A 17,300-nucleotide genomic window follows, 5' to 3' on the forward strand; every position below is an offset into this window, starting at 1 on the left:
TCAACACTAGGTCCATGACAAAAAAAAAAATAATAGCAATAGCAATAATAATAATTCCAATATTAATAATAACAATATTAATGATAATATTAACATCAACAATAATAGTAATACCTATAATAATAATAATATTAACGATAATGTAAAGAATAATATTAACAACAATAATAATATGAACAACAACTATAAATTACTTAACGACAATGGACAAAAGACGAAAGGTAGAGAGACTGATCACCTCACTATCTATACGACTGAAAACCCGACCGAAACAAGAAACTTACCTAAACTAAGAATAACGGTAGAAAATAACTATTTAATATTCAATATATACAAAGACGCGCAAATGAAAAAAATGATAAACAGAATCACAACATATATAAGTGGAAGACGAACTCTAGAGTTCACACTTTCAGCATTGGAAAAAGAAATGAATAAGATGCAAATAAAGAAAATCGCTTTAGCAAACAACGAAACAATATTTAAAGAGGTACCCATAGAAACACTTAAAGCGCTAGCGAAACAAACAATTAAAAATATACAGATAATAATATATCAACCACCCAAGTTCATTAGTGATCCTGGCGAGATACAGTACATATTAAAAAACCACCATAAAACCCCTACAGGAGGACACATAGGACAGCATCGATTGTACCTGAAAATAAGAGAATATTACAATTGGAAGGACATGAAAGGATCTATTTCTCGATTCATAAAGGCCTGTGAATCGTGCAAAAAGAACAAAATAATAAAACATACCAAAGAAAAACAAATAATAACCAATACACCATCAAAACCATTCGAAATAGTATCCATAGATACGATAGGTCCATTACCAAAAACAATCAACAATAATCGTTACGCAATAACGATACAATGTGAATAGACCTTTCTCGTCAAAAATTTTTATGAGCGAAACCCCTTCATTTTTCATCTCTGAATCGACTCTGCATATTGCCGCGACGATTTGATGCCTCTAACTATTGAAAAAATCGAAAAAACTGCGAACTGCCCGTTTCACCCCATATTCTCGTGCCCTTTCTTGCCCCGATTCCCCATACTTTTACACCATTTGAATGAATTCCGAGTGGGGAATATCCTTTGATCGTTCCATCCTATTTGCACTTGTAGCTCTCACTCTGTTTCGCTCGGAAAGACCTATCGATGGAATGGGATGGATGTCACTCGAAACATCATTCCCTCTTCTTCATTCATAATTCACTCAAATGCTAACCTGTCAAAATATAAATGTTGTTTTGATTGCGATGAACTTCCATCAAATTATAAGAATAAAAAGTTGCAACCACAAAATTCTGACTGAGTTGGACTGATTTTATGTATTCCAGGATTATATGTTAGGAGAGTTACTGAAAAGCTGCGGTAAGTTGATAATGTAAAGTGATCAGACGTCCCAGTTTAGACAGGACAAAAATGTTGAAAATATCTTGAAAAGTGTACATCCTTGTTAGTTTTCTCAATGGTGTCTCGTATTCGTCCCGAAAATGTTTGGTCACTTTACATTAGCAGCTGCCGAACAAGTAGCGGACGAGTAGTAGTGGACGAGGTGTACAAATCAATGCTTGGTTTTCGGTGCCTATTGCAGACCATGTCCACCCAAAACTGAATCTACTTAGCCTCAATCGTATACGTAGTGCAAACGTGGAAAATACAGCGGCAAACATACAAGCACGTCAACGATCATGACACGAAATAATAATCAATGTTATCAAGAAAACAGTTTTATAATCAATCGTCAATGTTTGCCATCGCACCAGTTTTCAAAAATTTTAATTTTTTTTAACGCTTGTGTTATTTGTGTAAAATGTAACAAACTATTATTATAGTCACCTATCGGTCGTGTCGAATACCGTTACTATAAATTAGAAATAATCGGCGTCGTAGCCGTTATCCTGTCATATGTAGTGAGAATCTTTTAGTCGTTTGCATTAACCGCTGCTAAATACTAATGCCGTTTTTCATTGAAAAACCCAGGGCATTGCATTTTCGGGCAAAAGAGCATGCCACTGGACGTGTTTCATACCCATTTCAGCAAGAAAGCGCAACACCAGTACAATCCACTACCCCGGTATTTGTTAATGGAAAATGGCGTAAGCTATGCATCGCAATCGATCTGCATCTAGAAAGACTTTGGTCGTTTCCCTTATTTTAATGTTGTCCTGTTCGTTGAACTTCTGCAACGAATCCAGAAGCTCTTGATATAATGTATTCTATTATATGACAAAGGCAGCCAATATAGTATAAAATTAAATTATTCTTTATTATGCTACACAAAATCTATTACACTTGTTCGTCTAATACAATACTAAATACTAGTTACTTAATATATTTACACATAACATTTGTTTTCACACGACCGCTTAAAGCTTGCGGTTGAAAAAACTTATGTCTTCATCGCTATCGTTATTCATAACATGCAGTTCTTATGTACTATTCACAAATGCCTCTAGTTTTCACGTACGGAACGTGCGAATGCGTATGTGAGAAGCGCATTTAACTTATCCTGTCGGAACGGTACGACATCCTTGACGCTCTGTTCCATTAATTGAGGATGACGTGTCGTGCGATTCGTATATTTGTCGTGATCATCTGTGAATACAACTTACTTGTCCACCTAGTCAAACCATTCCGAAATATGGGCAAGAACGAAAATATGTCCGACATCACATAATTCTTGTCGGAGTGTTACTTTTTGAATATGCTCTCCAGATCTCCATCCGGCTGGTGGTTAAAAACGATTATGAATCGCGTGCTTCCTTTATTATTTAGCGTGGATAAATTCTTACTGAGGATTTAGCTGGGAGTCATTTCACCGAACGTTTAATTAGTTGGTCTTATTTTTTTATTGGATTCTCCGGATTGAGGTCACTAACATTTGACAATATTCGCCCCTTTGTTTATTGTTGATTGACGTTTGCCGTGTTTTTAACGGTTGTGTTTCAAGCTGCAATCTGCCAGATATTAATGATTTTCCGCAGTGTTCGTCTGCATTGTGCTTTTGGGGGTGATATCGTGGTTGCACTAATTTACATTTTGCTTCCTGCACCTTTGTTGCGCTGGCCAACATTGCATGGCACATCTTCGGAGCGCACTGTAACACGAACATCTGGTATGAAATTAATAATAAAAACTAATGAACAAAAGATTTGTAAAGTTACAACTAACCTGATGCATCGCTGTACTACACTTGATTACACGGTGCGCCGTTACGGCTTCCCAGGAGAATATTGTATTTTGGATCTATGTGCGGTATGTTCACCAACATTTTGCTGGTGCCATGTTTGCCAACATTTTCTATTCAAGCCAAATATTTGAAATGGTCCTAACTGACAAACGTAACCATAGAGTACTTGACAATCTGTAACTGTATTAAGGCTAGTTTACAGTTTGGGAAATGGATCACGGGATTTCGCACGGGATTTGCGTCGGGATTTGATCAGGGAAAATTTCCCGCCGAGATCTCTCCAAACTGTCAAACCAAAAACTCTGCTGCTTCTTAAAAATACAAACAGTATCCAACTTGCAGCAAATCGCAAACCTTCTAAAAATACTATTTTCCCCGTCGGAAACAATTTGTGTTGAATTGTTCCCGGCCGGATTTCTGTGTGGAGAGTTTTAAAATCCCGTGATGTTTCCCGCGGTTGGGTTTACACTTCAGGAAAACTGTCATTTTTGTGTAGACTCATTTCCCGTCACGGGATTTGAAATCCCGAGCTCCATTTAAAATACACAGGGACCCAAATCCCGTGACACGTTTTCCGAACTGTAAACTAGCCTTTATGTGGTTTTTGTTTGAGGCGAAACTGAGTCAGTTCCTAACCCCAACTGCTGTCAAAATGTATGAACTGACAGCGGTTGGGGTTAGAACCTGACTCAGTTTCAGGTTCAAGCGAAATCGCCATTAGTGTGTTCAACGGTTTGTTTTCCTCCACCTGTCAAAGATGGAGGAAAACAAATCTCGACAAACATATGATTACGGCCTAAAAGCCAACTGTCAAAATCCACTTTGAATGGAAATTCTGGACAAACCGTTACATGCCAATCACAGACGTTGGTAGTAAACGAAAGAGAAAAGTTTTCTCTTTCATTAACTGTTGTGAACTGTGTTCAGCTAGTAACGGTTTGTCCGGAATTTTCATTAAAAGTGGATTTTGACAGTTGGCTTTTAGGCTGTAATCATATATTTGTCGAGAAATGAGGAGTGAGGTAAGCGTGCAGCAGGCTGCGGAGAAGTAAAATGACAGCTAACAACTTTGTTTACCAACTGAAATCAAAGCAAACATATCTCGACAAACATATGATTACGGCCTAAAAGCCAACTGTCAAAATTCACTTTGAATGGAAATTCCGGACAAACCGTTACACGCCAATCGCAGATGTTGGTAGTAAATGAAAGAGAAAAGTTTTATCTTTCATAAACTGTTGTGAACTGTGTTCGACTAGTAACGGTTTGTCTGGAATTTCCATTCAAAGTGGATTTTGACAGTTGGCTTTTAGGCCGTAATCATATGTTTGTCGAGATATGGAGAGAACTAGTAAACAATGTTGTTAGCTGTCGTTTCTAAAACCAACATGGCTGATCAGCATTTTTGAGGATCGAATCACCTGAGAATAAAAACGCCTTGGTTTAAATTGGCTGACAGTTTTATATATGACAGCTGGAGGAAAAACAAACCCCCAAGTAGTGTGGGTGAAATTGTTTGCATAGAACTTTATTGAGAAAATTGCAAATCAGACACTTTATACACAGACTAGCGAAGTGTTAAAAATTGCAGCCAAACGGACTGTCAAAAAGTGCAACCAAACGAGCATGATGGTTTTGAGAAGGGAAGAATGCTGATTTCGTTTTTAAATCAGAGTTGCTCCAGGTTCGCTCGGAGCTGTCACTTTTGTATGGAAACTGTAAACATTAGAGCGAACCTAGGGCAACTAGATTCTAAAACCGAAAACAGCATCGGGCGTTTCATCGTCTCGGGCGCCATGCTTCATTTTACAAGCATAAAACTAACACACTCTAAAGTGTTAAATGTTTCCACCTTAGATTTCTCTTCATCTCGTGATGGGACAAGCGGACATGTTTTTTCTTCATTTCTTATTTTTCGTTTCCCATTCTGCTCACATACGCTCTCATTCTGATTAACATATTACTGACATGCTTTCTCATTCTGACTCAAACTGGTCCAAAGTGACGTTTCAGAGCTGGATCAATTTGACACTTGTTTTTTTTTCTATCCGCAAGTCCTGTCCCAGGTCGTCACCAGTTGTCGTCACTCTCTTTACATACATTCTAGTTCCATTCTCTTCATCGTAGTGTATGACTGTCATTTTCCCAAGCGCCAGTGATTTGTATTGTTTCTATTTCCTCGTAATTTAAATTTATCAATATTAATTATGTCTCTTGGGGTGGAATATGAAAAAGCCGATTCACGGAACATTCCACTGATTAATGAAACCATGATAGCTAGATTCTTCACAACAAACGCGAGTTTCGCAAGTTCCGAAATGAAGCAAATAAAAGTGCAAAGGTATCTATGAAAGATGTGTTACTTTTACTTTATCGGAAAATAGAAGAGTTTAAAATGGTAACACGATTTGACATTTCTAGATCGGGAAGAAAAGCGTATGGAGACTTTGCCGTAGGATATGTGAAATTACGACGATTCGGCTCAAAGTGTGACGTAAGAGCTAATGTTACTTCTGAGCATCGCATTAACCATCGACCGTACGAGGTTTCGCTTATTATTGACGAGCATAATAATATTGTTGAACAATTTATGTGTCAATGCGAGGCAAATGAGGGTAATGTGTATGCAATATTTGATAGAACACATTTTATTGTGATTTTGTTTACCAGGGGGATGCAAGCACGTTTCAGTGTTCCTGTTTTGGCTTTTTCGACGAAATGAGTTACCCGCATCAACTGATGTAGAATGTTATTGGAAAATGGCTCCAATGACAGAGGCAGCTCGAAGAAAAGGGGTGGTCTGGGCAGCAGAAATGGAGACTGCAAAAGCACGAAAAAATACACACGATAGCTCGAGTGACTCAAGCGTTAGTCACTCACCTAATCAACATCGCAAGCTGGATCCAACGATCAAAGCAAACATTTCGATTAGGTTTGCGCTTAGCCAAGCAACTAATGAACCATTTGGAATGCTAAAATATTTGCTTCCATACGACCCGCACAAGCTGTTATCGGTCGATAGACTATTCATATGCTTCAAACAATCACAGCCAACATCCTACAGTATGGAAAAGTTTTTTGAATTCTGTCACGCAAAAATGACGACGGATTTACTTGATTCTATCAGTTCTAAAACCGTAAACCAACATACAAACGCTGATTGGTATACTTACCGCATCGCTCGCATAACTGCATCAGTATGTTATGAAGCATCGAGATGTACAACCTACGATGGATCTCTTAAAGAACGAATTATGGGTTTCAACACCCCATTTGAGTCGATCCAAATGAAGCGGGGCAAAGTCATGGAGAAACGTGTTTTGAAGGTTGTGCAGAACCAATATGGAAAAATAGAGAGAAGTGGGTTGTATTTGGCAGCCGATCATCCACATTTAGGAGCAACTCCTGATGGTATCCAAAGCGAGAGAGTTTTTGAGGTGAAATGCCCTTCTTCAATGAAAAGAGTTGGTGACTACATTTCGGAGTCCGGTAATGTTTGTGCCAAGTGGATTGCGCAAATGCATCTTCAAATGCATTTGACTGGAAGGAAAAAAAGCCATTTTCTGTGTAGCAGTACCATCTTTTGAAAAAAACGAAATAATTGAAAATGTAATGATCAAAGAGGTTACTTACAATGAAAAATACTGCTTAAACCTTATAAGCCAGTTGAATCTATTCTGGGAAAAGGCAATTTACTCTTCGATTAAAAACCAGTATTTATTTGAATTTAAGTAAAGTAAATTGTAATTCAAACGTAACAGAAAACTTTATTTTTTTATAAGATTTCCTTGAATGTTGCACAAACCACAAGCTATTGTGACAAAAAATCCAGTTTTGCAACTAACTTAGCATCAACTGTGGCATGTGGTTTCAATATTCAAAGGTAGTAAAGATTAATCAGTGAATAATCGGCAATGCATGGTTAAGTGATGATTCACCAATATTGCTAGTAATATTGTCATATTCATAAGAACAACCCGGAATCGCATCGTTGCTAGAGAGCCCTAGAGTATGTATTATGAGAACTTTCTCTTCAGAATCTGACGTCGATAAAATTTGGTCTACCGTTTTTGTTCTTGCATCTGTCGGTGAAATGTAATAAAAAATAATCAATGAATAATTGGCAATGCAAGATTAAGTTATACGTTACCAATATTGCTAGCATCATCGTGGGTAGAGAGTCCTAGAGTAGATTTAGAGAGAACTTCCTCTTCAGAATGTGGAACTCTATCAGTGAATGTGCTAAGGTCTGTAAATTGGAATGCTTTTTTAATATATTTGCAATCATTAACATCTCCAAAACCATACGTGTATTATCAATACTTCGATTTGTACAGTTTTGGTGCAAACACAGTATATTGCAATACATAACAGTTTTGAACTGAAGTTATAACCTGTTTCACCAAGTGGATCTGCTATTGGTTGGTCCGGAAAACTCTCTGATGAACGCTGCACTAAGGGCGTGACGAACAGTTTATTGGAATTATTAAGCTCTAATGATTCAGCTTCAACAGAACTTGGTAAGTTCTTGTGTGGTAGTACGTCTTTTTTAAGTTTCATGTACCGCCGAAAACCTTCCCGAGGTGCTTTGAAATCATTGTAATCGATGCAATCATTTTCAATCTGAAAAAATCCCCCAGGTTTTGTTAACAAATTTAAGCATTACTGACTAGTTACATCAAAATGTAGTTCGCAGCAATACATTTGCTTGGCGAGCGTTGTTGGCCTCATCAATTTAACCCAATGTTCGCGCTTTCTGACATCCGATGGTACGAAAATGAATTGTAATTCTGCAGCACTCGTAGACTTGCAATTAAACACAGAGCACTTTTTCACACGAGTTTTTGACATAATTAAATGAGCGAATTAAAAAATAAACGGGGTATTGAAAATGCTGATCAACAAATTCTGGAGAACTTTTTGAATAGGACGTAAGTAACGAGAAATTTGGTCTTTCTCTTCTATTTATTACTCGGTCTTTTCAACATTTAACACTCAACTCGTTGCACAATATTCTAATAAACACCATCGGTTTTCGATATATACTGGAAAATTGGTGACGTCGTAATAATCGAACGAGAAAGTAAACAAAGAGAGCCGCCCAATGTTACTTACGTTTTAATCTAAATTTACTCCAGAAATTATAAATCTAGCAACCCTTATTCAAATGGCCAAAATACGCAAATGAGAGCCACTGTGTACCCAGTTAAGCTCAGTCGGAAACGAGCCGAAATTCTGGCTGGTTCCAGTTCGCATTCCGGCTCCAGTGATACAACCGATTCTAGTTAGAATCGATTGTGTCACTGGAGCCCGTATACGAGCCGGAACCAGCCAGAATTCCTGAACTTTGCAGGGTATTGTCTCTTTTGATTACTATGGCACTAAAGAGACTAGAATAACAAAGAGACGACATGTTTCGTTTGGAATTCACATTTAGCTATAAGCTTCTACAGCTGAATTGAAATTCCAAACGGAACGCCTCTTTGGTATTCAAGTCTCTGTATATGGCACTATCATTAAGCCCGATTCAGACGATACAACAACTTCTGTCAACGGCAAAAACGTTAACGTCCGTCAAGATAAGTTAAATGCGTTTCGCGTGTGCCCGTTCACATGTCCCATACCGTTGATGGTGAATGCCTCCATTTAACTACATGTAATGAATCTTTACGTTCCGTTGACATTCTGTACCGGTGACGGAAGCCTGACGTATCGTGTACATCGTTCTTTAAACTTTGGGTTAAAGGTGACTTTTGTTTGATCTGATTATGGGTGGGATGGGGCGAAATCTCTGAATCATCGCCGGCCCTTGAATCCTCTAAGATTGTTGTTTATCATATTCCGGACTTTCGCCTTGTCACTACGGGTTAAAATACTATGCACACATCGTCGTCTTTACCAAATACTGTGTAGCTTTCACCAATGATTTTAAATATCTTTGAAGCGAAGTGGCTGTTAAGGCTACCGCCAGTAGTCTTCACGAAGTGCCTCTACTACTTTGAGATGTAATAGTTACTGATTGTAATCTACAAGAAGCTGTTGATTTTCCGCACGATGTGATTTGTACGCGATGCTGTTGAAAAGTTTTGGTCGTTTCGTAAAACGCAACATCTGTTTTGAAATTTGAATTTGAAATTCTATTGAACAAAATGGTTGTTAAGTTTACTAACCTGATGTGTTATTGCCTTGCACTCCAGAACACAGTGCTTTCTGTTATTCTGTTTTACTATTGTATCTAGCGATCAGTATTTAACTGACTGTGTAAACTGTTCAAGAAATCTTGCTGATGGCGATATAATTATTACCTCGTTTGGGGAATCAGTCAGTACGACTAGAGAAAAAAATCACCATTTACCGATCACCTGGTGCAAGGTAATTGAACCGTTTTATTCAATTTCGTTTGAGATTTTATTTTAAATTTTCGCGACGTTTTTCAGATATTTTTTTGTTTTCTTCAGTTTGACAGCTCACGAGTTCACTTAGTTTTGTTTACAATCGATAATGAACGTGATATCGATACTAACCACTTCATTTGCAGTGTTGTCGATAACGCAAGAATAAAATTGTAAAACAGTGTTGCCGAAACGGTTATTTGGTGTCTCATCATTCTTGATTTGGTGAAAAAAATATTCAACATTCTTGCAATTTCAAATATTTAAAAAATCATAAAAAAATCAGGATAGATGCTAAAAATCTTACTGCAGCGGTAATGCTCTTAGAAATACGAGATCTTTCGATTAAAAATAAAAAAAATGGGGGTAAGGTCTGACGAGAAAGGTCTATTAACTAAATACATCGTAGTAATACCCACACCAACCAAAGAAGCAAACATAATAGCAAAAAATCTAGTAGAGAAATTCATATTAATATACGGAAAATTTCTGGAACTCAAATCAGATCAAGGAACCGAATATTAAAACGAAGTACTTGAACAGATTTGTAAATACCTGCAAATAAAACAAACATTCGCTACAGCATACCACCGACAAACAATCGGATCATTGGAGAGAAATCATAGATCATTCGTAAATGAACACCATTCCGATTGGGACGAATGGATACCATATTACGCATTTACTTATAACACTACCCCACACTCAGAACATAAATTCACTCCATATGAACTAATTTTTGGCAACAAAGCAAAATTACCACAAGAAAATTACCCAACAACAATAACACCAATGTACAATTTAGACTTATATAGCACAGAACTAAAATACAAGTTAGAAAAATCAAACGCAATAGCGAAACAAAGATTAGAAAAGGATAATCAATCAAGACAAGAATTTATACACATTCCAACAAACCCATTAATAATCAACATAGGAGATATAGTATATTTAAAAAACGAAAATAGAAAAAAATTAGACCCATTCTATATAGGTCCCTACACCATTATAAAAATACTAGATACAAATTGTGAAATAGAAAACAAAATAACTAAACAAAGAAACATTGTACACAAAAACAGAATTATTAAAGGAGAAAAAAAAGCAAAGCAATTTTATTTAGACTACTCTAGCAGCTAACTAATATTTGTAATATCCATTAGAATTGTAAGGGAGTCAGTTCTTTCACATGAATAATTTCACTTCGCTACATTATTCAACCAAAAGGGGGATGATGTAACGGACTTACTTTCTAGCATCACAAATTATTCCCACAAAACCAATCCCTACATGCACCAATGTGAATCCTTCTCAGGTCACAGGTCATAAAAACCAAATTTAACATATCCTTTAGTCAGGCCACTTGAAACGAAGCCACACTCATATTTTCCCACAGATCGTAAATTACTTGAACGATCGTTTTCAAATCCAACTTGCATAACCAGATGGGCGCATTCCAGTTAAACCATTCTGGGTCGCACCACTTGTTATAGCAACATTCTCACTAGGTCATTATTATGCAGAGGCGACAAATAAACAGTGTATTCAAACAAAAGCACCGATAGCAACCAAGGCACCCATACTTATTCATTGATTTGTTTTCCTTTTTTTACGCTTCCCGTACATAATTATGTACTTTGAAATTGTAACTGACTCCTCCCATTTTGATGTACATAGAATAGTTTAAGTCAGGTTAGCTAGGTTAGCTCGTAAGATTTTTAAATGGAATAAAGCAGATTATGAAAGACTACCAACAAGGGAAGAACCAAATATCCAAAAAGTACATGGCATTCGAAAGATATAGTAATCAAGTATATCCCCTGCAATTTTGAAAATATTTCATTGATGGAATCGAAATTTATATCGGTTTGGATGTGGTATGCGGTCATAGATGGGTTTTCTACCAGACTTCAAGCGTGAATCCATGTTTGTCCATTGACTATTTAAATCGTTTATAAGTGTCGCGGTTTTTAAAGGAAAACCTTACCATTTAATTTCATAAATATAATGTACAAAAGGTGTTATTTATATGGAGCACTGAAAAAATATGAAAATAGGGTTGTCTACCAAACGTTAAATATAATGTGTAAATTAAAAAAATGGATAAAAGTTGGAATGTTTACTTGAAAAGGCCATATCTCAATGGTTTGTTAACCGATTCTAATTATTTTTTCATTATTGAACAGGTAGACGTTTCATCGTTAATTTTCATCAAGAAGAATATAAAGTAGAGTCATCTACATCAATAAATAGACAATATAATTGATCTAAACTATATGTATTATCATTATTTAGTGAATATTTTTGTATTAAAAATAGCGGCCTATCCATTTTTATATACTAGTTGATTGCAATTGCTGTATAAACATCTGAATGTCAAATTTTCATGATAAGTTCAATTCGACAATAAAACTGACAATAGTTAGAGATATGAGCAGATGAACCTTTTACTAATAACATCCCCTTTGACCAGTTTTAACATCTGTCAACCCATCCAGTGAATCACGATTGTACAAAATTTCCAACAAAAATCGTTCCATAACATAAATTGATCTGAATCAGCAAATACCTTCATATTTTTTTAAATTTATGGTTTTATTTTTTCATGATTTGTAGTTTGCGTTCGTTGCATTCAACTAATGTATAGAAGTTGATAGGTCGTCGTTTTGAATATAAAGATATTTACTAAATAGTGATAATACATATAGTTTAGGATAATTATGTTGTCTATTGTTTGAAGTAGGCAACTCTATTTTATATTCTTCTTAATGAAAATTAACGATGAAACTTCTACTTGTTCAAAAATTAAAAAAATAAATAGAATCGGTCAACAAACCATTGAGATATGGCCTTTTGAAGTAAACATAAACACTCCAATCCATCCATTTTTTTAATTTAGACATTATATTTAACGTTTGGTAGACAACCCTATTTTTATATTTTTTCAGTGCACCATATAAATAACACCTTTTGTACATTATATGGTAAGGTTTTCCTTTAAAAACCGCGACACGTATAAACGATCTAAATAGTCAATGGACAAACATGGATTCACGCTTGAAGTCTGGTAGGTCAATGAAACATTTTCAAACTTGCAGGGGATACACTTGATTACTATATCTTTCGAATGCCATGTACTAAATAAGTAGACAAATATTTTTTGCCTTTCTCATATAAAGAAAGGCTATGTAATCACTGTAAAAATCGACTTTTTAACCGAGGCCCGCAGGGCCGAGTGTCATATACCATTCGATTCAGTTCGTCGAGATCGGCAAATGGCTGTGTATGTATGTATGTGTGTGCGTGTCATTTAAACTCACACAATTTTCTTAGAGATGGCCGAACCGATTTTCACAAACTTAATTTCAAATGAAAGGTATAACGCTCCGATAAGCTGCTGTTGAATTTTTAGTTGATCCGACTTCCGATTCTGGAGTTACGGATTGAAGAGTGCGGTCACGCAGCAAATTTCCATATAAACTGGTATCACTTTGATGTACAAATGGTGTAATACGTATTAAAATGGGTCCAACATTACTTGAATTTGCTGGTCTAGATCACTAATGATCATTCAAAGCAGCTTCGATCACATTGGCCACCTATGACGGATCTTGAGGCCCCCGGAGAACTCGCCAAGTTCCTAAACTAGTATCACACCTATTTCCCAGCGAATTCTTGATCGATTTTTACAAACTTGATTTCAAATTAAAAATACAGTAATCCCATTAACTGCTATTAAATTTCATCGGCTCTGACTTTTGGTTCCGAAGTTTCAGGTTGGTTGGTAAGGTTACACTAATACCTCAGAGGCCAAAAACTATTGAAATCGTCACCAAATTACATCCATTCGGAGATCTAGATCACTGAATGGAAATCAAACATTCTTTGAATATATTGTCTGCTATCGATAATTCTGGAAATCCCGGTATCCGGGCGTATTCCACAATTTAAGTCACATCTATTCTTAGGTGATGACTGAACCGATTTTCTCAAACTATGTCTCAAATGGATGGTAAAATATGAAGCTGGGTGTTGCATCGTTCGCCTTTCTCCCCCTTACAATTGCACCTCACCCTCTCACTCGCATTCTCTTCATTGACCCCGCATACCGGAAGTGTATGTGTGTCATCTAAACTTACAGAATTTTCTCAGAAATGGCTGAAACAATTTACACAAACTTAGTTTGAAATGAAAGGTATAGCGCTCCCATAAGCTGCTATTGAATTTTTAGTTCATCCGACTTTCAGTTCCAGAGTTACGGATTGGAGAGTGCGGTTACACAGCAAGTTCGCATATAAACTGGTAACACCATGATGTCTTAATTATTAAAATGGGTGCAACATTGTTTGGATTTGCAGGTCTAGATCACTTATGACCAATCAAAGTTGATTTGACCACATTGGCCACCTATGATAGTTCTTAATTCCTCCGGGGAACTCGGCTAGTCTCTAAATTATTAGAACGCCTAGATCCCTGGTGGCTAATCAAGAATTTTTTCAATATATTGTGCACTATCGACGATTACGGGTATATACCAGAGTCAGTTCATCGGTGATGACTGAACCAATTTTCACTACCTTAGTCACAAATGCAAGATATAATATGGTGTTGGATGTTTCTCCTACCCTTGATCCCCTCCCCCATACCCTTCCACTCCCCGGCCCTCTCGATAAAACGACTCGAGCCAATATATTCCGAGCCCATGGGATTTATTTTTTAAGAATGTAAATACTGTTCATCCAATAATGTAATAAAGCATATAAACATTTTATATTATATATATATATATTAGGGTGGGGCAAAATGATCGTTTTTTCAACACAGCACATTTTTGGTTCCATTTGGGGTCCCAAACAACTGTGCAAAATTTGGCGTTGATTGGATTTGACCCGGCGTAGCGCATTACGTTTGAAATTTGTATAGAAATTAGTATGGGAAAACCTACTTTTTTGCATTTTCGATTTTACAGACTACAATTCTTCCTGCAGTGTACCAAAAATTAGGCAAAAGTGTAGTACAGGATATATTGAACAACTTTGCCGAAGGATGCATGGTGCTAGAATGTCTCAACAAGTTATAGCTGTTCAAAGTTCGATAGATCGAATTAATTGCCAAAAATCTTTTTTTTTGCCAACACTGCGGGTGTATCAATGATATTTCATATAGCATTCCAAAATAACATCATATACTTTAGATTTACCACATTGGTATGTTTGGATGAATTATTTAAAAGCCTCAGCTCAATTTCATGCGAGTAGGTAGTTTCGCAATAGGGCGTAGTGAGGGGAGAGGGAGGGGGGTAACATGTAGAAATTCTAGCTGAAATAACTGAAATCTTGTCGAGTTGAAATGTTCAGATGAATTATTTTAAAACATTTGTACAATGTTCTATGCACATATATATGTATATATATATATATATATATATATATATATATATATATATATATATATATATATATATATATATATATATATATATATATATATATATATATATATATATATATATATATATATATATATATATATATATATATATATATATATATATATATATATATATATATATATATATATATATATATATATATATATATATATATATATATATATATATATATATATATATATATATATATATATATATATATATATATATATATATATATATATATATATATATATACACTTTTTTGGTTCCTTTTGGGGTCCCAAATAACTGTGCAAAATTTGGGGTCGATTGGTGTTGACCCGGCGTAGCGCATTGCGTTTGAAGTTTGTATGGAGATTAGTATGGGAAAACCTACATTTTTGCATTTTTTGTTCTACAGACTACAATTCTTCCTGTGGTATGCCAACAAATAGATAAAAGTGTAGTCCAGGATATGCTGAACAACTTTGCCGAAGGTTCAATACATCGAATTAAATGCCAAAAATCATTTTTATTGCCAACACTGCGGGTGTACCAATGGTATTTCATATATCATTCCAAAATAACATTATTTATTTTAGATTTACCACATTGGTATGTTTGGATGAATTATTCAAAAGCCTTAGCTCAATTTCATGAGGTAGTTGAGCAATAGGGCGTAGTGAGGGGTGAGGGGGGTGGGGGGGGGGTGGTTGAATTTAATATGTACCAATTCGAACTGAAGTGTTGTCGAGTTGGAATGTTCAGATGAATTATTTCAAAACATTTACACATTGTCCTACGCATAATAGTAACGATGAAATAAAACATACTGTATCCATTTGCCTTGACTTTTATCAATAGAAGTTATGTTACAGACTGAATCAAATGATGTCGAGTTGATATGTCAGAGGATTATATTTCGGTATAATACGCATGATTTGATAGCATGCTCATTTCTATGCTGCTCGATCACGAGGCGTGAAGCTAATTTCTGGATTTCAACATAAAATCTACCAGATTCCTACATCAATTTTTGCTTCAGGTGATCGAGCAGCATCGAAATGAGCATCCCATCAAATCATAGTGCGTATTAAACTGAAATATAATCAATGCAATCCTCTGACACATCAACTCGACATCAATTGATTCAGTCTGTAACGTAACTTCTATTGATAAAAGTCAAGGCAAAAGGATACAGTATGTTTTATTTCAACGTTACTATTATGCGTAGGATATTGTGCAAATGTTTTGAAATAATTCGTCTGAACATTCCAACTCGACAACATTTCAGTTCGAATTTCTACATATTAAAGTCCCCCCCCCCTCACCTCTCACTACGCCCTATTGTACAAAATTTCCAACAAAAATCGTTCCATAACATAAATTGATCTGAATCAGCAAATACCTTCATATTTTTTTAAATTTATGGTTTTATTTTTCCATGATTTGTAGTTTGCGTTCGTTGCATTCAACTAATGTATAGAAGTTGATAGGTCGTCGTTTTGAATATAAAGATATTCACTAAATAGTGATAATACATATAGTTTAGGATAATTATGTTGTCTATTGTTTGAAGTAGGCAACTCTATTTTATATTCTTCTTAATGAAAATTAACGATGAAACTTCTACTTGTTCAAAAATTAAAAAATAAATAGAATCGGTCAACAAACCATTGAGATATGGCCTTTTGAAGTAAACACTCCAATCCATCCATTTTTTTTAATTTAGACATTATATTTAACGTTTGGTGGACAACCCTATTTTTATATTTTTTCAGTGCACCATATAAATAACACCTTTTGTGCATTATATGGTAAGGTTTTCCTTTAAAAACCGCGACACGTATAAACGATCTAAATAGTCAATGGACAAACATGGATTCACGCTTGAAGTCTGGTAGGTCAATGAAACATTTTCAAACTTGCAGGGGATACACTTGATTACTATATCTTTCGAATGCCATGTACTAAATAAGTAGACAAATATTTTTTGCCTTTCTCATATAAAGAAAGGCTATGTAATCACTGTAAAAATCGACTTTTTAACCGAGGCCCGCAGGGCCGAGTGTCATATACCATTCGATTCAGTTCGTCGAGATCGGCAAATGGCTGTGTGTGTATGTATGTGTGTGCGTGTCATTTAAACTCACACAATTTTCTTAGAGTTGGCCGAACCGATTTTCACAAACTTAATTTCAAATGAAAGGTATAACGCTCCGATAAGCTGCTGTTGAATTTTTAGTTGATCCGACTTCCGATTCTGGAGTTACGGATTGAAGAGTGCGGT

At 35.7% G+C, this 17,300-nt stretch overlaps 3 protein-coding genes and 1 long non-coding RNA gene across 12 annotated transcripts in view; 1 reads left to right on the forward strand and 3 right to left on the reverse strand.

Moving 5' to 3' along the window:
• LOC131683143 (glutamate [NMDA] receptor subunit 1) overlaps window positions 1-17,300 on the reverse strand; it is a 1,648,542-nt gene that overhangs the window by 253,931 nt on the left and 1,377,311 nt on the right. The gene's annotated exons all lie outside the window — the stretch shown is intronic.
• LOC131683148 (uncharacterized) lies at window positions 517-3,380 on the reverse strand. Its single transcript, XR_009304400.1, has 3 exons — window positions 3,187-3,380; window positions 2,808-3,127; window positions 517-2,742 (listed from the first exon to the last, which is right to left on the reverse strand). It is a non-coding gene; the product is annotated as an uncharacterized LOC131683148 (long non-coding RNA).
• Window positions 5,328-6,953, forward strand: LOC131683144 (uncharacterized). Its single transcript, XM_058964977.1, has 3 exons — window positions 5,328-5,546; window positions 5,627-5,820; window positions 5,876-6,953. The coding sequence occupies exons 1-3, from the start codon at window positions 5,413-5,415 to the stop codon at window positions 6,790-6,792; spliced, it is 1,245 nt and encodes a 414-aa protein (XP_058820960.1). The 5' UTR covers window positions 5,328-5,412; the 3' UTR covers window positions 6,793-6,953.
• LOC131683145 (uncharacterized) lies at window positions 7,061-10,804 on the reverse strand. 4 transcript variants are annotated; one of them, XR_009304398.1, is made up of 6 exons: window positions 9,376-10,804; window positions 9,105-9,316; window positions 7,883-8,032; window positions 7,600-7,828; window positions 7,356-7,454; window positions 7,061-7,287 (listed from the first exon to the last, which is right to left on the reverse strand). XR_009304398.1 is itself a non-coding variant. In XM_058964979.1 (5 exons), the coding sequence occupies exons 2-5, from the start codon at window positions 7,934-7,936 to the stop codon at window positions 7,103-7,105; spliced, it is 567 nt and encodes a 188-aa protein (XP_058820962.1). In that variant the 5' UTR covers window positions 7,937-8,032; window positions 8,926-8,996; the 3' UTR covers window positions 7,061-7,102. The 4 variants fall into 4 exon arrangements, 2 of the variants coding, with proteins under 2 accessions (XP_058820962.1, XP_058820961.1); XR_009304399.1 differs by having other exon boundaries at window positions 7,514-7,828; XM_058964979.1 differs by lacking the exons at window positions 9,105-9,316; window positions 9,376-10,804 and adding an exon at window positions 8,926-8,996.

This window comes from Topomyia yanbarensis, chromosome 2 (assembly GCF_030247195.1).
Source record: "Topomyia yanbarensis strain Yona2022 chromosome 2, ASM3024719v1, whole genome shotgun sequence".
Lineage (NCBI taxonomy): Eukaryota > Metazoa > Arthropoda > Insecta > Diptera > Culicidae > Topomyia > Topomyia yanbarensis.